The sequence below is a fragment of the Tympanuchus pallidicinctus genome, unplaced genomic scaffold (assembly GCF_026119805.1).
Source record: "Tympanuchus pallidicinctus isolate F22 unplaced genomic scaffold, pur_lepc_1.0 scaffold13, whole genome shotgun sequence".
NCBI lineage: Eukaryota > Metazoa > Chordata > Aves > Galliformes > Phasianidae > Tympanuchus > Tympanuchus pallidicinctus.
Window position 1 is genome coordinate 9,604,638 of NW_026294648.1, and position 26,915 is coordinate 9,631,552.

Below are 26,915 nucleotides of genomic sequence, written 5' to 3' on the forward strand. Positions count from 1 at the left end.
GATCTGGTGCAGAAGAAGATTTTTCGCATAAGGCTCAGTGGAGGAATTGATCAGTTCAAATTGAAAGACAAATGTTTGAGAGAGCATACCAGAAAGGCTAGCAAAGACCTTTCTGAGCTGCGTGCGCTGATTTCACATCCCGGGGGGGCTGCTGTTTCCTGACTAAAGATCATGTAACCAACACATGTTAGAAATCAAGCCAGCGAGAACAAGGCTGTGGCTTGCCTTAAAGGAGCAGTCTCACAAAACTGAGAACTGGATCTGAATCTCTGCTCCAGAAGGTACAAACCAGGAAGGAATGAATGCCCTGGCTAACCAAGCTCAAGAGGAATCCAGTATAGCCTAACCCAATGGATCCTGATTGTACTATCACCTCCATAAAACCTGGGAAAATCACATTACTAAATTGTGCATTCAGCCATCATACCTGAAGCAAAGCCAAAGAGAATCTAAGTTGCAGACTGTAAAACTCACACAGCTCACATCCCTATGCAGGCAATATCTGCCTAGTTTCCCCTATTCCAGCACTTTGGTGATGATGCAAGGCCACAGCAAAACACTCTCTCCCACTTTCCTGCAATGGTTCTGCATCACTGAGTGCTGAGGAAACAGCTTTCCAGGCTCAACTGGCCCAATTCTCCTAGTGCACAGACCAGGAAATATTAGAAGTGAAAAACAACTCTCCAGCCAGTCTCAGGAGGCATTTTTTTTATCTGGCTCCCAGCCAATTTTCTTTTTACAGTCCAAGTGCTGGTCCTGCCCTCACTCAGGCTTGGCTGCTTTGCAAACCTCCCATCTCCACGGAACAGAGATGAGCTACTGAGCGCTTGCAGCTCCAGGTGTCCTGCTGCTCACTAGCAGAGCCCAGGTGGCCCCCTTCCCCACTGTATGGAGAAGCAAGTGGACCAGGAGCACAGCACATGGATGAGTGCTACCCAAGCTGCTTCTGCATATGCATCCACATTCCAAATTGCAAATGCATTTGGGCCCTCTAGCCCGTGTCCACCACCAGTTACTGATCCATTTCTCATTTTCCCCTTCCCAACACATGCCAGGGCAGGACAGTGCCGTACCAGTGCCTGAGCAGAGCAGCAGCCTCTCAAGGGCTTAAGGCACCATGTCATGCACGGAGCCAACGGAAACCACCCAGTCACTTGACAGATGCTTTTGGCCGGATGATCCCCCAGTCTCAGTAGTATTTTTCCTGGTACAGGGAGAAGGGGCAGCATTTCCTCCCCACGTCCCTACAACACAGATCACCAGGAATTCAGCAACCATTTCCCACAGAAAGAGTGGATGCTGGGAAAGGGTGGTAGAGACCTTTGCACAGAAAATGAGTGATTAGATCAGTGATCTGAAAACATTTGTACTGAGCTTGCATTATTCAAGGCTCAGCAAACACTTTTATAAAAGCAATAGGAGCAGATAAGGTGACTAGTTACCCACTTCTCCATGTCTGGGAAGCCATAACTACTACTCATGTGGCTGCTCTGTGTGCAGTACGTATCTGAAGCCCAGAGAAGCCTGACATATCTGGCACTGCTGAAGGAATTCTGCAAATGCATGCACACCTAAGTCTTGAGGCTATGAAAGCACTGAGATTATGAACCCACCATCACCACCATGGGAAAGCAAACATGGATGGGGGGAGACCTGTGAAGGAAACCTTCTCAAAACTACTCCTGTGGTACATGCCCTGCAACTCAGTCCACAGAACAAGGGTCAGGAGGTATGATGAAGGACCCTCCAAATCTGGCCAGGAGCTCCAGTGCTCCACGAACAAGCTCCAGTGCTCCATTTGTACACGGAAAGAAGAATGCACAAGCAAAGTAGGACTGCAAGGATGTTTGAGAAGTTCTAGTTCAAGCTCTTGTCCTGGCATCTGAAGGAAAGGACAACTCCTGTACGTCCCTAGCTGATCCCAAGGCAATTGTGGAGCTGCTGCTTCACCCCCAGGCATACAAAGGAAGCAAAGCAGCCACGATGACTTGTAAAAAGATATAATAGAACTGCTCCTTTGTTTTAAAAAGGTGGTTGCTGTGAATAGTTCCCTCTTTCTGCATCCCAACCATCAGCTCCCTGGGGGAAATCTGTCTGCAGAAAGCCAAAGCTTTTGGGATTCAATGGAAGATACAGTGCATACAGTGCCACTTTTGGCAGGCAGGATGTAAAATGGGACAAGTTCCTTTCCTAAGCAAAAAAAAAGCCAAAACAACCACCATTCATGGTGTGAGAGCCCTGAAGAAGCAAGGCACTGGTGTGCTGGCTGTCCCCAACGGCTCTCCTCACTCCAGAGGTGCGGGGCTCCTCTCCCCTGCTGTGGCTTCAGCACTGGCTGTGGCCCTGCCTCCATCAGGGGCCGCACCAGGGGCCCCTCCTGCTCACAGTCGGCCCCTCATTTTGCTATAAATCATAAAGTTTACCCTAGGGTACCACTTGGGGTTATTGGAGCTGTCTGTGGGTTTGGCCTGGGGCCAGCCCACAGTTTTCCCACATCCCATCCTTAGAGAAGAGACAAGGGCTCAGGGAGAACTATAGTATTTGTGTATGAAGATCTCACTTCCATTGCAGGGGCAAAAACACTACAGACTGCGGTCACCCGAGCACAAAGCAGCGACTGGCAGTCATCAGGCAGCAATCCTCCTCCAGGTTTTCTGTTTGCTTTCCAAACAACTCAACATCCCCACTTCAGGAGGACAGGGAACACTGCTCACCAGCAGAGCACAGCCGTTGGGGTCAGCAGTCAGCTATCAGAGAACAACCAAACGCTGCTTCCAACCAGATGCTTTTCCAGCACCCGGGCCCAGGATGGTTTCTTAGCGGTGGGCAGTGGAATGAGCCCCGGGAAAGACTCACAGCAATCAATACCTTTCTGCAAACATTAGCCTCTGGGGAGACCCGCTGAACCCTGGCAGACATCCCCGGCACCCCATAGTCTGCATCACCCAAATCACTGGCCCAGCCAACCCCGAGACCTCCCGTTCCCAGCCCAGACAGCGCACGGACTCTCCACCGTCTGCAGCAGGGCGTCCCCAAGCCCTGCACCTCCACCACCCTGCCAGCCTCGTGCGGCTCACAAAGGACACAGAGCCCCACTCTCGGAGCGCACGAACGTCCACCGCCCCTCTCCTGCCGCGCAGGAGGAGGTGCGGGACAGACCCCACCCCCGAGGCCACGCTCGACCCAAAGCCCGAGGACCACCCCCACTCCCACCCGAGGCCGCCTCCATCCGTGTCTCCGCCCCTCCCTGGTCCGTCCCGCCGGAGCTGCGGGCAATTCGGAGCGGGGGGAGCGACGGCCCGGCCATGGCCCCGCAGCAGCCCAGCGCCGGGCAGTACCTGCGCTCCGACAGCGGCGGCTCGGCCACCCGCATGCTGGGGGACGGTCCGGGCACCGATCCCGGGGAGTTGCGGGAGAGGCGGCGGCGATTCGGGCCGCTCTGGGGCAGCGTGGCCGTCATGGCCATCCTCGCCCTGCAGATCGCCTCCACCACCGGGCTCTTTGTCTACTTTACCATGGCCATCTCCAAGGTGAGCGCGGCGCGGGGCCTCGAGGGCGGCTGGGCGAGGGCTGCACCCCGGGAGCGCCCGAGCCGCGGCTTCGCTCCCGGCGTGGGACGGCGCTCGGCGCTGGGGATCGGGGCTCCTCCGCGGATCCCTCCGTGCGCAAAGCAAGCCCTTGTCCTGGGCGGCGGGTGCCGACGGAGCTGCTCTCTGCCCGCGGGTAACCTGAGGATGCGGGTCCGGGCTGGGGCCAGGGAAGGGTCTGCACGGACGCCCTTTGGTCCCTGTGCCCTGCCCTGTGCTTCTCATCCCACGCACGCTCCAGGACTTCTGCAGACGCTGCAGCCTTCTTTCTCTCTTTGTGAGGCTGGGGGAACCCCACACCTGGAGCTCTCAGGCGCTTCGTTCTATTGAATGGCGCCCAGTAGAGGGGTGCAGCCTCTCTGGCTTGCCCTCGGCATTGCTCCTGCCAAGCTGTTCCTGATCTCAGCTCCCATGGACTAAGTGTTGCAACCAAATCCTGCCATTGACAGCTGCACCACTGCTGCCCGATGGGCATCAGCAGCCAGAGAGCTTCCCAGGGCCCCTTGACCACCCTCACATAGGCACTGCCCTTGTAACAACAAACTGCAGAGGATGGCCCTGGTCCTACAAGCCCTGCATACACACACTGCTGCCCCTGCTATGGCAGATCCACAGCGGGCCCCCAGCAGTGGAAGGGTCAAACACCAAACAGGAGACATGGAAAACCAAAGGACTACCAGGCAGCTCTGATGAGGGAGGGCCCATCAGTAGAAGGGCACAGGAATGCCAAACTTTGCACAAAACCACAGCAGAGGTGAGAAATTGGACAAAGCCCCATCCCTGGGTGCAGGAGGAACAGTCTGTCCGCTGACTGCTTCAGCATCCTTCAGAGCATACTCCAGCCTCCACATTTTCTTTCCTCCCCTGGATCTCCTGTGGCACCCACTACAAGGGATTTACATGAGAGGTATCAGCAGGAGAACGGAAATGTGGGCAGACAGAGCCTCAGGGAAGGGCTGAAGGAAGAAAACAGTTTACACTGATTTACATCTTTGGAATAACTTCTGGAGTCTCTCACTGGATCCCAACATGGGAACAGTGCTGCTGGTAGCACTCAGAACTCAGCATCCCGAGGGCACAGAATCACTTGCCTTGGCCAACCTCTCTCACCCAGAACACATGCACACCCAGTCTGCCCTCCCATTTTACAGAAGTTTCTCCTATTTTTCATTAAGGGGAGACAGACAAGGTAGGGACTGCAATTATCCTGTACAGTGAGAGGTGCTGGTGGCACATGCAGCCTATCACAGTGAGCCTTAATCAAGGCAATTAGCAGAGCCAGTCAACTGGTAGTCAACTGGTGGCCAGAGGGGTATGGTTGCAGTGCTCATTGTTATGCTGGGACTGTGCCACCACATTACCAGGGCTGACCCTGATTATATGTGCCTACACCACAGTTAGTGCTGCTGGCAGCACAAAGGAGCTGACTGCACACACTGGCTCTGCCCAAGCATGCATTGTGTTGGAGAGTTTCATGCGAGCAGCCTCATCACTTGGGGATTTACAACAGGCACTGTGCTTCCACCCACTCAGACAAGCATGTCTTTGCAAGGCTGGCAGCTCTGCCACCTAAACCCATCCCAGGTGAACCCGTGCGAGGGCTGTACTTAGCCTCCTGCTGTGCCTGCGCCACAGCACTTCTCTGAGATCAGCACTGCAACCCATCTCCCACCCACTGTGCTGGTAAACCCAGCCCAATAACACACACACACACACACACAAAAAGTGAGAGAAAAAAAGAAGACTTTTTATCTCACCTCACATAGTCTCTGTGCTGATTCCAGAATCTCCACTGATCAGGGTCAGGAGGCAGGCAGACATCTGGTGGAAGCTGCAGGCTGACTGGAGGAAGCACAGGATGCTGGTGGGACTGACAGAGTGACCAAGGGCTGCTGGGTTGGCTCCCTGATCTGGGAACAACCCAGGTGGTGCAGGCAGGCTGGTCCAGGTGCCTGCACTGGTTCCCAGCTCCTGAGTGGCAGTGTCAGGGCAGCTGTCCCATCTGGGCCCTGGTTTTCCCACAGCCAGCTGTGTCCGTCATCTGGGCAGCAGCTGTGCAGAATTGGGCCAGGTCATCCTAAAGACATGCTGGCAAGGCATAGTTCACTATGCAGCAGCCCACATCACTTGGAAGGAAGGCTTCCTTCCCCCAGCCACAATCCAGCACAGATTACAAAGTGTTTGAGCTCTGTCTGGGCTGATGCAGTACTTGGGGTCTGGTCTCCAGCCAGTATTGCTTGGCCCTGGGAGGGAAGAGATGTGTGAGAGCTTAGTTTACAACAGGATCAACAGCAGTAAATTACAGAGCCTCATCACCATATAGCAGCCATGGAACAGGCTGCTGCATGCTTCCAGCATGGAGCTGGTATTCTTACCTCTCTGCACAGCCACTGAATGGGCCGAGGACATGTGGAGCCAAGCACTGCAACCCCTTCCCCAGAGTCTGTGAATATCTTCTTCACAGCTAAGGCTGGGTCATGCTTGCTTCCCCAGTGTCACAGCAGGAGAGGTGAAGGAGATGGAGAAAAGGAAATTTCAGTACCTCTCCTTTACCTGGTGCTCTGCAGCTTGCAAGAATCTGTGTCTTCCACTCATGCTCAGCACTGAGACTCAATGAAAGGAGCTGTCACATTTCTATAACCGCTGATATGAGCAAGCTTTTGCCAGCCATGGGGATCATAGGAGGACAAAGAGGATTCAACACATTCAATTCACAGAACAGGTTTTGGACAGAACTTGGGACACACTCAGCTTTCTGCCAACTGATTCCTTCCCAGAAGAGCAGCTTCAGTCCACATTTGTGTCCTGATGGTAGCTGCCCATCCTACCATCAGCTTTGTGCCCAGAGAAGGGCTGGGTTATGCTCTATTCCATGGTGTGTCTGTGGGCATCCTGACACAGGAATAGCCAGACCAAAGGCAGCTGACCTGGGCATGCACCCTGCAGGGATCCCCACTGCGCCCAGCCAAATCATGTGCACTGCCTTACCCTGCTCTGTCCAGTCTGTGAACATCCAGGTGTTTCCATTCCAGCTCAAAGCTCAGTCGCAGGGCAGCTCGGAGGAACTGAGGTGTCTGCAGCTTATCAATCAGCAGCAGGAAGGCTCCAACTTGGAAGAGCTGATCAGCAACCAGTCTTGCCTCAAGCTGGCCAACACCATCAAAGCCTACGTGGCCACGGTGAGCCTGGGGCTGCTGGCTGCAGGGCTGGGGAGGGTGGGATACATGAAAGGAGAGCTCCTATTTGCCTGCCTGCCTCAGTTTCCCCATCCACTTCAGCGGTGGGTGACAGAGGCTCAATCCAAGCAGGACTGCATGCCAAATCCTCTGCACAGAGGAGATGGTAAAGTCCAGAGGCATAGCATGAAGAACATATTGAAAGCTTGGAAGGATGAGAGGAGCTGGGGGCAGGGAACAGCCTTTGCATCTTTAAACCATGGGGTTGTTTTTCTTCTCTAATGGTTCAGGTGACAGAGAACGCTATCAGCAGAAGCGTGGTGAATGGTGAGTGCATCCCTCTGAGCACTGGGGCAGGAGTTGGGGTTCCACTCACGGGGAACCTTTGCTGCATGGTGTCACGGGTCACTGAGCTGCGCTGTGGGCTGAGCCATGTCCACGTGCAATGGCTCAGCGTGGGGCTAGGGCTGCCAGCAGGTCAAGGGTGATCGGCCGCTCCCAGGGCAAACTCCTCTGGCACAACACTGTGAGCTGGGCGGGAGGGCAGACTGCCCCACCGGGTTGGAGGGATGTTATGTCTGCTGGATTGGAGACTGGGGAACCCGTCTACCCAGGAAGCAGCACAGAGTTGTTAGATAATAATTGACTACACAGTCATCCCAAGTGAACTCCTCCTGCGTAGGGTCAGTGAGGCGTTCTGCTGCCTCGTTCTCTCTAGTTGCTAAGTAAGGACATGCCAGAATTGGTCTGCAGGTCCCTGCACACTCTGCCTCCTAAATCCATTTGTCCCTTTCTTTGCAGAGGCCCAGAGGAGCTACTTCAACAGCTCAGAGGGACAGGTTGCTACCAAAACACTCGGCAAACCCTCAGCACATCTCACCCTCCGCCCACAGAGCCCGGCCCAGGATGGTAAGCCAGGAGACGCCAGCAGGGAGCTGGGGGGGCTTCTGGGGTGGGGGCGGGGAAAGATCATAGAATCATAGATCTCCCCCAGAGATCTTCACCTGAGAGCTGAGCATGGGAAGTTGCATTTTCCAGCAGATAGAAAGATGTTTGTCCTTTCCAGTCCAAGACCACCCTCCCCACCCCACCTCCAAGCTGGATGGTTGTAGGAGCACGATAGGGCCACCCCTACTGGCCCTGAATTGATGCTCTCAGTGCAGTACACTCCCTTAATCACCCTGCCTTCTCCTCAGGAAGCTCCAGACGCTTTGGGAACCTCTCACAGTCCTGCCGCCATGCCATCACTCGCTGGGAGGACAGCACCATCCACTCACACCTGCAGAACATCACATACCGGGACGGCCGGCTGCGGGTCAACCAGGCGGGCAAATACTACGTCTACTCCCAGATCTACTTCCGCTACTCCCGTGATGGGGCCGGCGCCCGTGTCTCAGTGCCGCAGCTCGTGCAGTGCATCAACTGGAAGACCTCCTACAGCCAGCCCATCCTTCTGCTCAAAGGAGTGGGCACCAAATGCTGGGCACCCGAGGCAGAATACGGCCTCCACGCTCTCTACCAGGGGGGACTGTTTGAACTCAAGGCCGGTGATGAGCTCTTCGTCTCCGTCTCCTCACTGGCCATTGACTACAACGATGCAGCAGCCAGCTATTTTGGGGCCTTCCGGCTCGACCTGTGACAGCCTCCTTATCCTCACACCTTCCCTCTGCTCTTGCTGGATTGACTCTTCTACGTGGCCTAGGGCAGAAGCAATTTGAGCTGCTGTTGTGTACAGCTCTCCTCATGCTGTTGCCTTCCTCTGTGTGGGACAGCCAGCCAAGTGGCCAGCGGTCCAGCTGGGCCTGGCATAGTGTAATTCCCTGCATCTGCTGTGCCTGGTGGGAGTCAGCTGGAGCTGGGCAAGTTGGCACAGGGAACAAAGAGCAGAACACACTTCTACCAAGAGCCACACCACTAGGGTGCCTTGTAACCACTTGCTGTGCATCTGTGTGCCCCCCACGCCATCAAGGCGGAAGCATAGAAGCCACAATGTCAGACTAATCTTTCTCATGGCAGGACCACCCCCCTGCAAGTCTGAATCCAGATTTGGCACATGCAGGTAGCAAATCATAGCCAGCCATGCTGCCAAGCTCACGGATCTTGAGCTGGAAGTACTGGGGCGGAAGTCAAGGTTAGCAAAGAGCAGTGGTATGAGGAGAATGGCTGCAGGGCTGCCCACCACCCCATGGCCAAGCAGCCTGCAGGCACAGGACAGATCCAACACCAACTTCCAGGAAATAGTCAAGGAGTTTCAGTTCAGATCAGTTAGAAACCTGATCTGTGCCAGCAATCAGCTTCTAAGGAGGCAAAGAGCAGGGTCATAACGCTACAATAATTACCAGCACAAGCAGCTGCACCCAGGCACATGGCAGAGATGCACTCCTTGCCCAGGTTAGACGCAGCATCAGCAGAACCTAGCATGTGGCACATCCAGAGCAGCATCTTCTCCCTGGAGAGAGCTGAGGAGCTGCAGACTTGCAAGACTGGCACCTTGGGCTGGTTCTTAGCAGGATGGAACAAACAGCAGCACATACAGCACTCCAGGTGCTTCTCTGTCGCCCACACAAACCCCTGACGGCGAGGAAGGGACACTGAACCAGCTGTGCCCAGGGTGCAATGTGGTCCTCAGCAACTTTTCACAAGCCTCATGTGACAGCAATGAAAATGCAGAAAAGCGGTGCCCCAGCCCCTTGGTGCTGAGCAGGGCCAGCAATCCACATGCTGGAGACAAGCTGGGCCACCTTGTGGGGCAGCCCACATGCACAGGACCACCAAGATGAGGAGCTTGACATCTCGCCTCCCTTTGCTTCTGACCTAGCATCCCTTTCTTTGGGATTTTGCTTCTCCCAGCACTGTTGGGCAGCAGAGCCACTCTTTGCTCACATCAAGTTGTCACCCTCCAGGATTGCTGCCCAGGCCACGCTTCAGCTCAGGCAGTAGTGGCACAGGACCCAGGACAAAAGCAAATCCCTTTTGCTAAACCTCCAGGACACATCAGACACAAAAGACAGGTTCAAGCAGAGCAGAGCACGATAAAGCTGGCTGGGCCCATGGACACTGTGTGGACATAGACCACTTTGGTAACTACTTGTATACTCTGTATCATATTATGAATGTTAATGTACAGGGACAGACCAGCAGCACAAGCTGCCACAAAGGACACAAACACCCCTCCTGCCAGCACAGTTCTGGGGGGGTCTCAGTGCTGCTTTCAATAAATCCTGTACTCCAGCCCTGGCCTTGCACCTCTGTGCAGCAGCCTCAAGGTGGGTATTTAGTCATGTACCATTGCATAGTAATGCTGCTGGTCCAACCAGACAGCAGGATGTCCAGGCCAGCACACCCACCTGCTCTGTGCTAGCACGCTGCAAAGCGCTTGAGTGCAGAGCAGCCGTATCTGTTCTCCCACTGCATTTCTTGCTATAGCACACGGCCCAGCAGAGGCTTTCTGCAGGCAGAGTGTGGCACAGACTGAGCACAGAAGGTTGGTTTGCCCACTGCAGCCTGCAGAGTTGTGCTCCCAGCCCTGTTCCCTGCACAGCACCTGCAGCAAGGCACCAGGAGTGGTGAAGCAGCTCAGTGTTGAGCGAGAGCTGCGAGTGCCAAGGACGCCTGGGGGAACAGGTGCCTGTGATTCCCAGCAGCTCCAGCCCTGCAACTTGCAGACAGTGAAGGCTGCAGGCAGCAGTGGGGTCTTGTCTCATCTTGCATCACCAATGGCTCCACAGCCCAGGCTAAAGTCATGCCAAGGCAGCTGCACCCTCTCCCCATGAATGCCCCAGGCTTTCCCAGAGAGACACACCTCTGCTTCCAAGCCTGGTGCATTCCCTGCCAGGGCCAGGTGTAGCTCCTGCTGCAGCCCTGCATGCTGGCTAAGCTCAACTGGGCATTCAGCCCCCAACCCCGCTGAACTGGGGAAGGCAAGGGCTCAGATGTGGTGCAGGAAGCACACTGCTCCCATCAGCAGCTGTCCAGAAGAAGTGGGAGTCGGGACATCCCTCCCAGCTGCCTGGGGGAGTCCTCATTCTGTTCCTGTTTGCTTTTGGGTTGCTGAGCCAGCTTAAAGCTTCCAGAGCCTAGGATGGCTCAAGCCCACCCAGTCCAAGACCCAGGGAGCTGAGATGGGTTTTTCCTCTTCCTGCCAAGGCCAGGCAGGAGCTGCTCCTTGCTCCTGCTGTCCACCCCCCATCTTTTCAGGCCTAAGCTTTCTCTGCATCATCAGTTGGAGCTGGGATCCAGTGCAGAATGAGCCAGGGCACTCCCATGTCTCTCCCTACATCAGGAATGTGATCTCTCCCCCCCCCCCCACAAGCAGAAGATGTTTACCTCCCTCTCCCCTACCCTGCCAGGCCAAGGAAAAGAGGCTGATAACAAAAAAACTGCCCAGCAGCAATCCTGTGGTCTGGTAACCCATGCTTCCCTCCTCCACCCTGCCTGCTCTCCATCACCTGGCCCCTAATGCACTGTTCTCTGCCTGACAGCTCTGCTCTGCACCCAGCACCCTCCACACCCAACATGTCCCTTTCCCTCTGCTGTGTCCAGGCAGGGCTCAGAGGGGTGCAGCCCTGCTCCAGCCCCAGCAGCCTCTCCCTGTGCTGTGCAGGAGGCGAGGCTTGGCGGTGCTGCATCTTAGTCATGTTTTGCTCTTGTCCAACACAAACAAAACACTGAGGCCTGCAGTCCAGCTGGATTACGCATAAGACTGTTATGCGAAGATCCCCAAACACAGCAGCCCTCATTGCATCATTCAGTCTAGTTGATTTCTGGTGCTAGTTAAAAGCCCTTCCTTCAAAAAGTACCTTGCAGTTCTCATCTTTGCATGAGCTTGGTGAGCAGCAGCAGCAATCAGCCTCCCAGGGCTCTGCCAGGAAACAGAGCAGGTGGTTCAAAGGTTGTCTGTGAAACATAGCTGAGCTTTCCCCCAGCATGGAGGGGTAGCTAGATTATTGTTTTTCATGCAGCATCCAGGAACTGACAGCACTCCAGGTAAACCTTCCTGTTGCATGACCTGGGACAGCCGAGTGCCAAGTGAGGCAAGGGGCTGCTGCACTGTCCACTGGATGCTTTTGTAGAAGATAAACTGCATGGCCAGCTGGCAGCCTCACCAGAGTGGCGAGAGCCAGGCAGCACTGTGCAATGAGAGAAACTGGTCAGGAGAACACAGGTAACTGGCACAATAGGGTGTAGCTTGGCTCTGGTTTGGGACTGTCAAGGTCTCTGCTCTGCAACATCTATGGCTCTGCAGCTTTTCCGGTGCTTGTGTGCGCGCTCCACAGGGCTCAGCCATAGGGAGAGGGTTGGAAGCATCCCCCAGAAATGGAGCTGTTGCCAATAGCACCACTGAAGCTGTTGGGTAGACCAGGCCTGCAGCCACACACTGCAGGAGACCAAGATCTGATGGAGAAGTCCCCACGCTGCTTTACCTCCCCGGGGCCCTGGGCTGTCTCACTGCCTTTGCCAGCACTGACAGCCCGGAGCTCAGGGAGCAGGGACATGGGCCAGCTGTTTCTGCTGTCTCTAGAAAAGCAACAGTAACTTTGCCCAGGCGCTCCAGCCTTCCCTTCACGCATTACAGTCATGGAAAGCTGCAGCAGCCATCAGCAGCATGGTCCAATTGACCCTCTCTGCTTCTCAGTCCACCAACCCAAAGTGATGTTATTAGCAAGCATTTGTTATCACCAGATCTCATCTGCTTCGGGGCCTATTCCTGGTGCCACCGTCAACACCAGCCAAAGACCTTGATTGACCCCGTGTCACAGATTTTACACCAAAAATCCTACACATGCCTGTATACACTGTGTGCCTGGATAAACACGCAGATCATTCACCACCTAGCAGCACATACATAATACCATCTGTACCATTACTCATCTGCTTGCCTGTGGCAGTGTTACTTTGCCCAGCAGTGATTTCCTCCTGCAGAGCAGGAGCAATGTTGGGCAGGTGCCAGCTGCGTGCCTGCCTGTGCCTCCGTGGTGAAACCACGGCTGCTGGGAAAAGGATTGCTGCTAAACCTCACTGCCAGCAGCCCAGTTACAAAAGTACTCCAGCAATGGAAAAGAAACGTGCCTTTCCCATTCCAAAGGCAGAAGGACTAGCACAGACACTCTCCACGAGTGCCACTTCAGGTTTCTGCCGTCACAGTGCAGAACTGCACAGAAAAACCCTGCACCTCAAACTGAAGCACTCTTGAAAACACTCCAAAAACTTTCACTGAGTAAACCCACCACTGCACCAGCACAGACCCCTTCCTCCACCACAACCCCCTGCACCACAGCCTGCTGTGAGCAGTCTGCCAGTTGGCATTTCAGAAGCCTCTCCTGCCCTTTTCCGATGCCTTAAGAAATATGGGGGGACAGAATGACAGCTCTAATAACATGCTCAGGATGACCTTAATTCTCATGGCTTCACTGTGTTTATTTGATCTGGACACATATTCCTTCCTTGTAGCGCTGCCAAAGTAAGGTCTTATCTTCGCTGTCTTGAAGCTCTGCTCTCAGCTCATTGTGTGGCTGCACAGACAGCTCAGACAAACTTGCCAGACAGACCAGGACCTTTACAAAGGTAGCCTCATTGCCCTTTATCTCTAAATACATTCTGGGGCTGAAATTGCTATTATTTTTTTTTTTTTTTTTTGCTGTTGATACTGAACAGTTCATCGCTACATCCAAGTCCTTCGTTCCATTTCAAACAAGATCTGCTTTTACTTTCAAGTCCCAAGCCCAGAACGAGTTCTGAGGTAAGGAGGAAATCAACACTGAAAAACACGCCAACACCCCAGGAAATCATTTCTTGGAACACTGTAAATAAAGTGCACAAAGAGAAAGCGCATGCAGGTTACGAGGTTACAGCCCTGCTATTGCACAAAGCCAGGCACAGGAATCCCCACAGCTCCTCCTACACTCCATGCCCACCTCCCTGTGCATCCCACAGCACAGCTCTGCTCGCACAAAGAGGGGCTCATCGCTGTGAATCTGCTAAGCCTTTGCAAGAGGCAAATGAAACACAGCAAACCTATTTCCTTCAGCGATGCAGATTCGAGCAGCTGGAGGAAGCAGGGGGCTCTTTAAACCAGTCCTGTTTACAGGGAAAACAGCATCACATTTCTTGCTTAGCTGCTGAACTTATAGGCTTGGTTTCTTTCATCAAGGGCATGGATTTATAAAACCACTTATCAAATCCCTCCCTGAACTGCCCCCAGCTGAATAATGAGCCGTTTCCTGGAAACTCTAGAGCTCCTCCTGGAGTCTTCTCTGAAAGCAAAACAACACAACAGCAAGAACTGCACAGGGCAAAACCCTTCTCAGCCCCTACAACTTCCCTGGGCAGGGAAACCTATTTCCAAGCCAGCATGATTATGATCAACATAGAAAATGCTTCAGTTCAATAAAACTGAGCATAATTTCTGCCCTGCACAGAATTTCTGATGAAAGTTTAACTCATTCTGATAGGAATTTAAGTGATGAGGCACTCCATTAAATAAAAGCTGGCACCAAACAGCCAGGAGCCTCTGTAACAGGCATCAGCTTTACCAAGGCATCAGCCCCAGTATGGAGCTATACACCCATCCCAGCAAAACCCCCCATGAGCCCTGTGTTCTGGCATCACTGCTGCACCCAGTGGAATAATATTGACCACATAGTTTTGCTGCAAGTTTCCATGTAGAAAACCACATCTCAGAGAGAGGTCTGGAGCTGGAATAAATATTTTCATTACATGGACACAATTTCCACTGGTCTGTATGTGGTCAGTAGGTTTTCTCTGAGAGTAGGCTACAAAATGGTCCTGAGCTTCTATTTTCACCTGGCTCCCATACGCCAGACACCTGCACTTTAAACTGTGTATTCACAAGAAATGATGCACGAGTGGAAAAGTATGCTCAGGCAAGAGGCAGCTTCTCTCTTCACCAAAGCCAGCAAAACAAAACCTCTTCACATTGCAAAACCTTTTTATTTGCTCACCTTCTTCATGTTTGGTTTGGCTTCATGAGGACTTGGTTTCTCTAAAATGCAGCTCTTCCAGGCCTTCCCACTGATTCAGTGTGTTTTCCCTCCCTCTCACCTTCCTGGGCACAATTTTTTCAGGTCAACCTCCTCTGGGCAGCTCCCCATGCCAGGAAGCCACGTGACAGGCACACCGATGGCTCTTTGCCCCCACTCCACCCAAATCATCACCTTCAGAAATCCTGGAATGAATTCCATCTGCAGCTTATCAGGCAATCCTGTCCTCCATGGGCTCAGCTGACAGCTCGGAGGAACTACCTGCACACAGGAGAGCACAGCTGGAGAACCAAGCACGGCTCAGCTCTGGCCAGCAGTGGTCACTTGTGGAGTCAGCTCTTATCTAATGTGTCACAGCTCCCGGTCTGCTCACAGCAACCTCTCTGCTACCAAAACCTTACCACAAGCCCAACAAACTGGTCTGATGCCAATGTGATGTTTGCATTTCAAATGCTCCCAGCCTCTCAGGACAGCTGGGCTGTGTGGTCAGCTCTGACAGCCTGTGCTCACTGCCCTGCCAGCTTCCACAACAGCTTCTCTGCTGGGGATTAAAGCACCAGGCAGCTGTGACAACTCCAGCCCACAACTGGGATTTCCTGTCAGCATCTCCTCTGCCCTCCTGGCACACAGGACTAAGGCTACTGCTGCCTCCCACAAGTAGTTCCTCCTTTCCCCTCCCTGATTAGGAGACTCAGCACAGTGACCAAGTCCAGCATCAAATGCTGTTAGAGAAATGGGCTGGCTTCTATTTCAAGTACAGGTGAGGACTTGGTTTATATCTAAGTGAGTTTAAAGCTGAGAATGTTGCTAGCCACTTGTAGCCAGGAGCCCCACCTGCCCACCAAACAGCATTACCTTGCAGCATCAGTGGCCTTATAATGACAACCCATCACCTCCTGCCACCACACCTTAGCCTCACCCTACAGCCCCAGCCTGGGCTGAGCAGCTGGCACCAGGGCCTCTGGGGCTGAGGCTGTGCAAAACGTAACACCTGCTTATGTCTGTCCATCAGGAAGCACAGTCAGATTCCTCACAGCCCTTAACCCCTGGCCAGTACCAAACAGCTCAGCTCCTGCCAGATGCACTGACAGTGGTGAGCTCTATTTTCACTAACAAGCCTCAGCCACAGATAGTGAAATGAAGTCTGCTACAGACAGAATCCATTATGAATATAATAACCTTCAAAGGCATTTATATACCTTAAAAATTCCAGTAAACTTATTAACAGAAAATGAATTTGAGCAAAGATTTGAGAAGCACAGACTTGGAATAGAGCAACTCAGGAACAAGTTACGTTGCTGATAGTGGTCAGGAAAGGTTTTTATTGCATAGTTGTTGGTAAAATGAGACACCGAGCGGTGAACATACATAAAGTGGCAGTGTTCTCCATCCTAGAGCCAGGATCCAAGCCTGAGTTTGGTGCAGGGCTGAGGAGAGGAGCAGGGAACAGAAAATGCATCCACGTAAACATCCCAGGCTCAGGAGTCTCCATTAAGACATCCTCAGCAACATAAGACACCGCTGATTAAGGAAGAGGTCAATTGTGCAACATCTAATATGATCAAAGTTTACTTGGAAGTGCAGTAAAGCCAAGGCTTCAGGATTCAGTCTTTGCAATTTTAATTACATGCTCAAGAAAAATCAAGAAGAAATCCTTAGGCATATATCAAAATAGAGATGATGACAAGAATACCACTACTAACTCCTCCTGCCGCCTCCTCTGGATTCTCCTAGCAAGCCAGCATCGGAGAATAATTAAATACATTCACAGAAGATTAATCAAAATAAACTTCTTCCCAATCAGAAACCAAACCCAATTTCATGAAGATTGGTCACCTGGAGATTTGGTTTTTCTCCTTCTTTCAGCGAAATATCATCAGCAAGCCAATAGAGATTACTGAGGAGTTAAGCTCTTGTATGGGGTTAGTTACAGAGCCACTTATCATTTTATAAGGGTGTTTTCCAGCATATTGTTTGCTTGTGTGTTCTTGTTCTTTCTTTTATTTCACCAGGTTCTTATTTTCACTAAGTAACTAATTGGGAATACACTGCCCCTGAGTTACAACTGTATCGTTCTGCCACCACCTGAATACTGTGTGCAAAATCATCCTCCTTCAAAGTTCCAGAAGGTATAAACCTTGTCTTCCCCTATCCACATTAGTAACAAGAGTTCAAATAAAATAACAAGAAGATATATAATTCTGTAGCATTTTGCTTTTACTCCTTCATGGAATCTTTCCAATGCAACTTCACAAAAGCAATGTAAATAGTCTTTTTTTCTTCTAAAAAGAAGATTATTTTTCCACAGACTATGTAGTGCAATTGGTTATCATGTAGAAAAAAAAAAAATCTTCAGCTCCATGGAAGGAAATGCTGAAAATAGTTCCAAGGTCTCAATAAAAATAGGAGAGAATATCCAGAATCTTCTATAAAGTATCTTTTGTGTTTAACACAATACCTACTAGTCTGCCTTTAATTGAAGAGTATAGAATCTGGGTCCTGGTTAGCCAGCTGTGCAATGTGCTTTAGTACATCCTTCTTGGTAATGATCCCAAGCAGTTTCCTAAAAAATGAAAACACATTTTTAATGCATTAGCACCCAAGGAATGTATTCTTGCTCTTGCATAACTTCTCCTACAGCAACTATAACGTATTGCAGTAGCTGAAGTACTTATGTGGATCCAACACTGAAACTTCATGCAAAATATGGTACTCATCAGCACCAGCAGACACTTTACCAAGACATGTTAATGATTTTTATTAACACCTACCTGCCTCCTCCAAACAGATGGACCTGAACATCTAGGATTGCATTTTAAGTGTTGCTTCTCTCAGCAGCTCAGTTTCCAAAGCATAGTAGTTGGAACGGTCACAATAGGAACTATGACAACTTCTGCTGGGAAGGGTTGCTTAACAATGCTATTTTCTGTCAGAAACTGGAAAGAACAACTGGTCCAACTGCACCACAGCGAGGGACAGCAAAGGACAGGGAGAGAACTCCTCTTTACTTTGGCTCTTCAAGGAGCAGATTGCTTGTTTTAATTCTTGGCTCCTATTCCTTCCCACCTCACCAAGCACACTGCTTCAGAATTGATACCACAGTGATTTCAAGAGATAATGTGATACACGTCACCAGATTTGTAACAACAGGCTGAGAGCTTTTCATTAATTTTAGGTATATCAAACCTATTCTGAGCTGTGTCTGACCATTTCACTAGCTCACAGTTACTGTTTCAACTGAAAGAGGTTCAAGGGTTCACAGCTGTTTCTTTCCAGATCCTTTTTGCCTAGAGGAATGCTTATCTCTACATACTAGAGGCCTCTGTTTTCTTAAAGAAGAGGTTCTGACTCAGATCTGGAAGTTTAATCATTGAATGGTTTGAGCTGGAAGGGACCTTTAAAGATCATCTAGATCCAAACCCAATGAACTCTTACACTCCTGCATGGAGTTTTCCTGCCAAAGTTGAGCAGAACACCTCAATGACCTTAACTAATCCGGCACGACCCATTGGGACCTCAGGCCCAGGGCTACCTTCTTACCCATTGTGAGTAACGAGGCACTGGCGCAATCCAAGCTTGCGAAATATATCCACAACAATCTCCATAGGTGTTTGGTCTGTCACTGTGAAAGGACTGAGGTCCAGGATGCTCCTGAGTTTCAGCATTGAGGGGGAGCTTGGAGGCAGTGGAGGAGAGTGGTCAGTGAAATAAATAATTGAAGTGCTAACAATTCCATCCTGCTTCTTCCGGGCATTTTCTGAAAGAAGAAATTTTTGATTAAATATCATGCCTCTTTTCTAAATTGAAGGGCATACATTTTTCTCTTTGCCACACTGAGATGGCCTTAGAAGTCCATTTAAGTTACTAAAGACTCAAACCTAATGACCCAAGTGGTGACATTATTCCATCTTCCTTTCTATTCTCTAAGGACTTCAAAGCCTCACCATAAGGGTAAGCTCAGCACACCACGTTACAGGGCTTTGCTTAATGTCAAGCCTGTGTATTTCAGCATTTTGCTCCAGCCAAAAGGACACAAACTTTTAGAGACAGCATATTTTCACCTCCAGAAATAGTAACTGCTGCATATGATTTCCATTCAGAGGACATGCACGGTGATAACTGTCATATAAATGCAAGTCCTGGAGATCTTTAACTCACCAGTTTAAGAGCAGGTAAATAAAGTGATTTGTCCTTTTACCAGTCACTGCTGTGGGTCCCAGCAGGGCAGCTAAAGAAGTATTTTTAAGTGCATAACCTAATGGCTTAGACTCCACACTTCCTAACCAGAGCCAAGAATAGGAAAAAAATAAAAAAAAAAAAGCCATCAACATGGTGTCAAGAACCTGATGCTACTCAGATATTCACACTAGTGCATTACTGCCTAATGCTGCTACTTGGACAATTTGGATGTCTGCTGTATTGCTGTTTCAATTTGATATCTACATTCCAAGACTCACTGGGCAGGGAATAACTTGGCATCCAAAACACCAGACTTGATATTCAAAGCAGGCTGTCAAAAGCAATATCCCATTTTCTATGCATCCTGCGGAAAATATTATTTTTAAAGGATTCCCAAGAGACTCAGAATAACACAAACCCATGAATTCATGGTCATACCACAGAACAGTCTGACAAAACAAAGGAAATGTCCATAATTATATGCTACTGCACTTTTTCTGTATTTTATTCCACTTGATCATAAGCATTTGGCCATATATGTATCAGAAGAGCAATACTTGAGTGCTCCAAAATAATGTGCTGTATGTCCTGAGACTGAAAACTTACCTTAGAAGAACACACAAGGTTGAGTCACAGCTATAGGCAACTTATTACAAGAAGTATTCTACCTCTGCCCTAGCACATAGCCAGCTCAGGAACCAAAACTTCTCACCATCCATACAACAGACATCAAGCTTGTGTTACAACAGTGCATTAAACCACACACTGGAGAACACACCACAGAGCTCAAGACACCTCATGCTTCACAAAGTTTATGAATTCAGGACAGCCATACTAACTGCACTGGTCAAGCCATGCTGTCCTTCACGCTCAACGCATGCAAACCCCACAATGCTGGGAGATGGAGATGCAGGCTCGTGTAAGTACAGCCACCATCACTACTGACTCAAATCTGTGAAGTAAATTAAGAGTTGGTGCTACTTGAAGGCCTCAAACTGCACTCTGCACCATTTATCTGTAGAGCACCTTGTTTCCTCGCACATACCAATTGAAATGATGAGGTCTCTCCTGAGGACAAATCCAACAAGCCTTTGGGACTCCCGTGACACCACCACTGGATAGCCACTGTATGTGGTTTCATTGATTATGGTCTCAATGTCTTCTACTGTCATGCTGTCCTGAGTGATGACAGTCAGGGGAGGATCATTCCTCCGTGGCCTCATTACATCCATTGCAAGTGTCTTGTGTGAGAACTCCTCCTTGGCTTCCAGGAAAGGATAGCCATTGAGGCGTATGTGGGCATCGTAAATGCCCTCCCGCCCTATAGCATCTGCCACCCACTTGCTGGTCATGGCTGCTGCCATCAGAGGAACTATGTATTCCAGTCCACCAGTGAGCTCAAACATAATGACCACTAGTGACACAGTCATTCGGGTCACTCCACCTACAAAAAGAACACAGAAAAACAGAAGACATGAACACAGTTAACGGAGATTTACAGCCAGGAAAGCTGTCCTGACATTTACTACAGCCATCCTCCAAAGATGACGTTAATTTCAACTGAGGCAACAGGACATACCCCAGTGTCACATGTCCTCTGATTGCACATCATCTGAATTACAGAGCTCTGTGAACAATGTGGTTTATCTGTTCTAAACTTACTTCTTAAGACTATATAATATGTCAAAACATTTCCTAGTGCCAATTTGCTGTTACTTAACATGAAATTTAGCTAGCTGCAAAATAGTCTGGTCATGACATAAAGTGGCCTTACAAATAATAGCCATAAGGAGATTCATGAAATGATCTCTATGACAAGCTGTACACAAAGGTCAAGTAGCATCCTGACATCCTCTGCTTGCTATCATTAATTTTCCTAACAGCAAGGTTTCCCTATATGGAAATCTCAAGCCCCTGGCCAGTCTCAATTGTTCTAGCTACATATTCAGGAGATTCCCCACTGAAATTTATCATGTCCAATGATAGATTGATGCTAGTAAAAGAATGCAAACAGGATGATAAACATATAAGATGCTAGACTATGACGTTTCCTGTTCTTGAGATTGAGCCCATTTTTTTGTTTGTTTTTCCCGTTGTTTTCTGTTTTTAAACACAGACTACAAGAACATCATCAGCATTTCACTACTACACATTCAGATAGGCAAGCAAGATTCAAACTTGCACTAGGACTTCAAGAGACATCTCTTGCTTACCTAGACATGCTGCAGCCCCAACCATGGCATACAGGCCAGGAGTGATACAGTCAGCTCCTTGACTGCACCAGCCACTGAAGATGATCCAATCATGATGGTAAAATGCCAACTGCTCCATTGCTACCCCTAACAACCTGCCTGCTATAGCACCAACTGCCATGCTTGGGATGAAGAGACCCGAAGGGACCTATGAAAAAACACATCAGGAAATATGCCATTTCTCAGGGAAAAAGTGTTCAAGGCTAGTGACAGTCAAAAGTTTAAGTCAAGACCGATTTAGAGGTTATACTAAAGTTAAAATTGGTATGGATGCCATGCTCCATCACTTCTGCTTGTCCAGCACCAAAAAAATGGTGAGAGAACGCCTCCTTGTGTCCTTGAACTGAACAAGCAACAGCACTGAGAGTGCCAAATGCTGTCCTTACTGAAACAACATGTGTTCTAAGACCTCTGTAACAGAATTTGGATGTATATCTTTCAGAGCAGGAGAAACAGCCATACATCAGTTCAGCGTGGGCTAAAACACCACCAACACTCCCATATGCCTTTCCAACTACATGAGTATTTGAGTACTTATTTATGTAATTCACAGGATTTTCCCACTCCATTGGCTTCATGTCACTTTGCAATTAGGAAAGGAGGGATACAGGAGAAGTATCAAAAAGGCTTAAGGAGAGACGAGTTAGAAGTATATGGTGTTTGGAACACAGGATTTTCCCATGACCCAGCAGCTTGATCTAGCGGTCACACACAGGATAAAAGGTTTCTATTGCCCTCAGTTACTAACAACAAAATAACTGCAGTCTATCACCCCTCAAAAAGCACAGGTGTTTTTTTCCCCCTTTTAACAGGGCTCGGGGGGAAAAAAAGTCAATTTACTGGGCAAGCAAAAAAAAACTCTAAGGAGCAGAGTTTCTGCACAGAATGAGAAAAACATCTTTCACAGCTAATTCTCACCTTCATGCCAAAGGTAAAGATTGTGATGAAGACTTTCATTATAAGGGCCAAAGCTAGCTGCCACATGGCTGTGTAAACTCCCGGGCCAGCAGCTCGGTCTGGCAGGTCATCCCCTTTGGTGCTGTTGAAATCATTCACGTACTCGCAGAGCTTGGAAGAGTCCAAAATCCCACAGTCATTGAAGAGTTCAGAGATCAGCTCACTGGTGCTCATTCTGGTGTACTCATTCGGGAAGGCCAGGATGGCTGTGATGGCAGTCACTACAAACACCTCGAGCACAGGATATTTACCAAGCTTGGTTGTCTTGCGTCGCCTGCACCAGGCAATGTTGCTGCGAATGAAGAAAGCTCCCCAGAGCCCACCAAAAATTCCCAAAAGGATGAATGGCACAAGCTCCAGAAGATGCCATGGCATGTGGAACTCCACGTAGAAGAGAACCAGGCGGCTGTTCCCAAAAGGATTGATGGAGCGCAGAGTAAACGCAGCTACCAGAGCAGCAAAGAAGGAGCGCCACAGCGTCTTGAGAGGAAAATAGTAACTGACCTAAAAATGAAAACAAAGCAGATTCTGCCACTTGACAGGACACTGATTCTTGCCCCGTAACAAAACCACTATTGCACGAACTACAAAGCAAGGACTGAGACTGGTGTTCACTGGATACATATCCTCTACTTCAGCTGAGCACCCCAGATTTGATATTGAGCTCCTTTCTACACAGATCACAACAACCAGGATGTACCTTGGTTTGCACACATTTTCAGTGTAGCAAAGGCTCTCTATGATCCCTTAAGCAGAGACAACTTATACAGATAAGCTATAAGCTGAATTTGGAGGAGTATTTGTCTTGCATGCTTGCAAGGTCTAGAAGTGCTAAGCAATTGTGTTTGCCATAGCAGCTACCACAACTTGCTCAGCTGAGCAAAGCCATCCCATTCTTTCTCTTAGTTAAACCCTGAAGACAGAAGTGATTATGTATTTTATGTCTGAATCAAAAGAATACAAATCAAAACTTCATTGGTAAGAAAAGCAGTTTGATGAGCAAGATAAGTTTGTTGTGAGGCAGCCTGTGACAGAGCTGACAACAGAATATGGACATACAGAAAACACAAGAGGCTGTAGCTGTGAGCAGTGTTGGTGAGCATGGACAGGTTGGGGAAATCTAGCAGGTTTACTGCAAAGCTAGAGAAATACATAATCCAAAATAAGGTTCTCCAGCACCCATAAGAATTACCTGAATCCCCAGTAAAGTTTAGGTTGATTGGCAGACTTAAAATATACCACAAGTCAGTATTCAACAGGGTTTCCTTTCCACACCCAAGTAGTTATGAATGGACTGTATTTTCAAACCAGCAGGGTCAGTTCTTGCAATAAAACGGCTTGTGAAGAGCTAATAGAAAATGCTGATGTTACCTCTTCCAGACTAAAGAGCACTCCTCCAATCGGTGCACCAAAAGCTACAGACACACCAGCAGCTGCAGCTGCTGATAAAACCTGTGAGGAAAAACTCAAGTCAGTCACACATTTTCAATTTCCCCATCAAAAACTTTCCACTTTTCTGTTAGATGTCTTTACTTAAGGAAAAAAAAGATACAAATAAATCTGCAATCACTACAGAGTAAGTTTGTCTGATCTGTTTTAAAGACAAGAGGGAAAAAATGGAGTGAGCTAACTCCTGTAATTCCTAAGTAGCTAAAACAAAACCAGAAACAATTAGCATTTAAGCAATTCAACTCCTAAATCAGTGGAACCAACATCAATTGCAATTACCATATTCTGTTTCACCTGATTTCACACTGATTTCACCTCACATAAAGCTTTAGTTAAACAAAACTAATATTTTTATGTTCTCCTTATACCTTTGATAGAGTCAACAGTTCTTCCCAAATTAGTGCTGTCCACAGATTTTTAGTGCATCCTCATATCCTGCACCCATGTCACTGATGAAAACATTGGAGAGCCTTGGCCTGCAAAGCTCCACTAATGACAGCCACCAGCCTGCTCTAATTCCATTAACTATGATCCCTTCATCCTGACTTCTCAGTCAATTGTTCACCCATCACATCATGTTTTTGTTGAGCTGTATGCTGTATATTTAGTCCAGAAAGACACTGTGAGAAACAGTATGAAAAGTTTTGCCGAAACCCAGAAGTATGACATCAGTTGGCTTCCCTTGGTCAACTAGATGGGTAACCTTTGCCCTAGAAGGACAATAAGTCTGTTAACCAGTGACTGCTTTATCTTTTAGTTTTTGTTTTTTTCTTTAACTCATACAACAATTTTCTCCATTATTTTGCCAGGCACCAAAGTGAGACTGACAGATCTTCAATTAGCAGTGTTATCTTTGTTGCCCTTCTTGAAAACTGGGAAAACATTTGCAAACTCCAGTCAACTGACACTTTTCCACAATCCCAAGATGACTGGAAAGGAATTGAGAGTCTTACAGTGAATATCAACCAGCATTTTGAGTACAGGCCGATAAAGTCCCCATAGACTTATATGCATCCTGCTGCTCAGAGCTGGCTGGAATTTATCACTACTGCAGTCACAGTCATCCAACTCAGAGCTCCAGTGGTCCCAAAGCCCATCATCAGCATTGAAGACAGAGGCAACGAAAGCATTAAACATTTCTGCTGTGTCTACATCCCTACTACAATCTCACCCTTCCTGATGAAATATCACTGCACCACTTTACCTCTCTTCGCTTCGCTTCGTTCTTCCTGTATTTGGTGAAGAGATGGCACAGGATGTTTCCACAGCAGCAGGCAACGTGCACCAGGGGGCCCTCTTTTCCCAGGCTCAGGCCAGAGGACACCGCCAACACTAAGGTAATGGTTTTGATGATCAGCGTCCACTTGCCCAGGTAGCCTCTAATGATGAAACCACTTAAGATAGTTTTGATCTGGAAGTCAAGCACACAGAGCTCTACAGGCTTTCATTCAAGCCCTGGTCAGAGCTCCCAGTTTGATAGGCAGCGCCAGTCCTGCCTTAGCTTTCCACTATAGTTATCAGAGTGCCTCCCTCCCCAGCTATCAAAGGTAACACAGTCAGGAAAAATGCAACGGCAGAAATAGCCCTTCAGCCTTTCCTTCAGGGCTGCTTTTCCTAGCAAAAAATAACTTGATGCTGCTTTTCTGTCTTCCACAAACAGCGCACTTTTGTTTGTACCTTCTGTAGTAAATGTTGGCATTTACTTTCAGTAAATTTATTTCATTTTTTAAAGAGATCATATGGAGACTTAGAACCAGACATGTTTCAGTAACAAAGTTTGGAAAAAAAACATATACACTAGAAACATATGGTGACTTGATGTAAGTACAGTTACATAGCAGGCAAATGTAATCTTTCAATTACCCCACCTTAAAAACAAACAAAAATCCAACACATCAAACAGATACCAAAAAAAAAAAACCCCACACCTTCACTCTCACTCACCTCTGGGATTCCTGAGCCACAGGCATAAGGAGCAAAGCCTTTCACAAGTAACACAGCAAGAAGGGAGAATAACAGAGCCCAGATAACATACATGAAGTAGTTGAGAATATATGCAAAAGCTCCCTGAAATGCAGAGAAAGTTAACCAAATTCAATTAAGCTTTCATCAAACCAGGGCTCTGAAGCAAGCACACAGAAATAGCAGGTAACCTCAAATACAGTTATCATCAGATCAAAACGAATTGCAGTAAGCCTGCAGTTTCAAGGACAAGTTGCATATGCTGAATTAGAGGACTGGGAGCCAACAATATTTCCAAAAGCCATTATATGAAATGGCAAACAAGGTACACAAACACTCCCAGTCAAGATGGCTTGCTCTACTTGACAGTGCTGCTAGTAACACAAGATTTGAGTTTGTCTGGCAGTCCTTTAAAATGGTCATGGGAAAAATATCCTCCAAGCAGCAAGTTTCAAACAAGTAAAGCAGTGCACTTGTCAATGTGCCAATGTTTTGACGCCCCAATGAGGACAACTTGTAACCTGCTTACTGAAAAACCCCAAAATTCAAAGTTAAACCAGTGAAAAACCTAATTTGCACTTCTAGAACATACATATAGAACATACCAAGACAATGCAGGCTGGAAATGGAATATTCAGCACTGAAAGTATTTCTGGGCACACATTACCTCTCCATGGCCAATAATAAGCTGCGACCAGCTCATCCACTCAGGGCACTTGTCTCTGTCTGTAAAGGTTGTGTTGGACTTCCAGCAGCAGTGCTCGTGGTTAAACCAGAAGCCTGCTAAACACACTCCTTCTTTCAAGTCTGTCATCCAGTGGGCAGAAATGTCTATTAGACCTGCTAAGGAACCTAGTTTAGAATAAATGAAAATTTAATAGTAAGCATATGATGCAGACTCAGATATCTGAAAGTCTCTGTTTTGTTTTATTCTGTCTCTATTTTGACTTACCTACCATTAAATGGAGCAGCACTGTTATTTTTGCCTACAATTATCTTTTATTCTATTATACTCTTTACAGAGCTAAAGGAAGGATTTGCTTAAGTCTACACTGAAAAGAAGGTCACACAACAAAGCACAGTTAACAATATTTCCAAGGTTAACCATACTTGCAGTAAAAATCATTCTAAGTTGCGCTAGAAACTAATTATTCTCAATTACATGGAATTAAATATAGCATGAAAATTAGTTGGAGGAATTGGTCTTATCATGTTCCTGGAGAACATAAAACATGTCACTGGTCTCCAGCACAAGAGCTGGGATCCACAAGTTATAGTAACAGTGCTAAGGCTGAACAAGGAATAACTGAATTTGAAGAGAACATTTCCAATCCCAATTAAAAACAAAAAAAT

At 48.5% G+C, this 26,915-nt stretch overlaps 2 protein-coding genes across 10 annotated transcripts in view; one reads left to right on the top strand and one right to left on the bottom strand.

The window, feature by feature from the left end:
* The first annotated feature begins 3,245 nt into the window (after window positions 1–3,245).
* Window positions 3,246–9,995, top strand: LOC128076102 (tumor necrosis factor ligand superfamily member 10-like). The gene is made up of 5 exons (XM_052673444.1): window positions 3,246–3,530; window positions 6,620–6,766; window positions 7,054–7,090; window positions 7,565–7,672; window positions 7,960–9,995. The coding sequence occupies exons 1-5, from the start codon at window positions 3,306–3,308 to the stop codon at window positions 8,400–8,402; spliced, it is 960 nt and encodes a 319-aa protein (XP_052529404.1). The 5' UTR covers window positions 3,246–3,305; the 3' UTR covers window positions 8,403–9,995.
* A 6,070-nt stretch (window positions 9,996–16,065) lies between these two features.
* The window catches only part of LOC128076097 (H(+)/Cl(-) exchange transporter 5), a 40,191-nt gene continuing 29,341 nt past the window's right edge, over window positions 16,066–26,915 (bottom strand). For all 9 annotated transcript variants that reach the window (XM_052673427.1, XM_052673426.1, XM_052673425.1 and 6 more), the window contains 9 exons: window positions 26,230–26,414; window positions 25,545–25,667; window positions 24,805–25,011; window positions 23,523–23,603; window positions 22,113–22,655; window positions 21,156–21,342; window positions 19,988–20,386; window positions 18,304–18,520; window positions 16,066–17,326 (listed from right to left, as the gene is read on the bottom strand). In XM_052673427.1, the coding sequence (XP_052529387.1) occupies window positions 17,236–17,326; window positions 18,304–18,520; window positions 19,988–20,386; window positions 21,156–21,342; window positions 22,113–22,655; window positions 23,523–23,603; window positions 24,805–25,011; window positions 25,545–25,667; window positions 26,230–26,414 (2,033 nt within the window). In that variant the 3' untranslated portion in view covers window positions 16,066–17,235. The remainder of the gene's footprint in view (window positions 17,327–18,303; window positions 18,521–19,987; window positions 20,387–21,155; window positions 21,343–22,112; window positions 22,656–23,522; window positions 23,604–24,804; window positions 25,012–25,544; window positions 25,668–26,229; window positions 26,415–26,915) is intronic.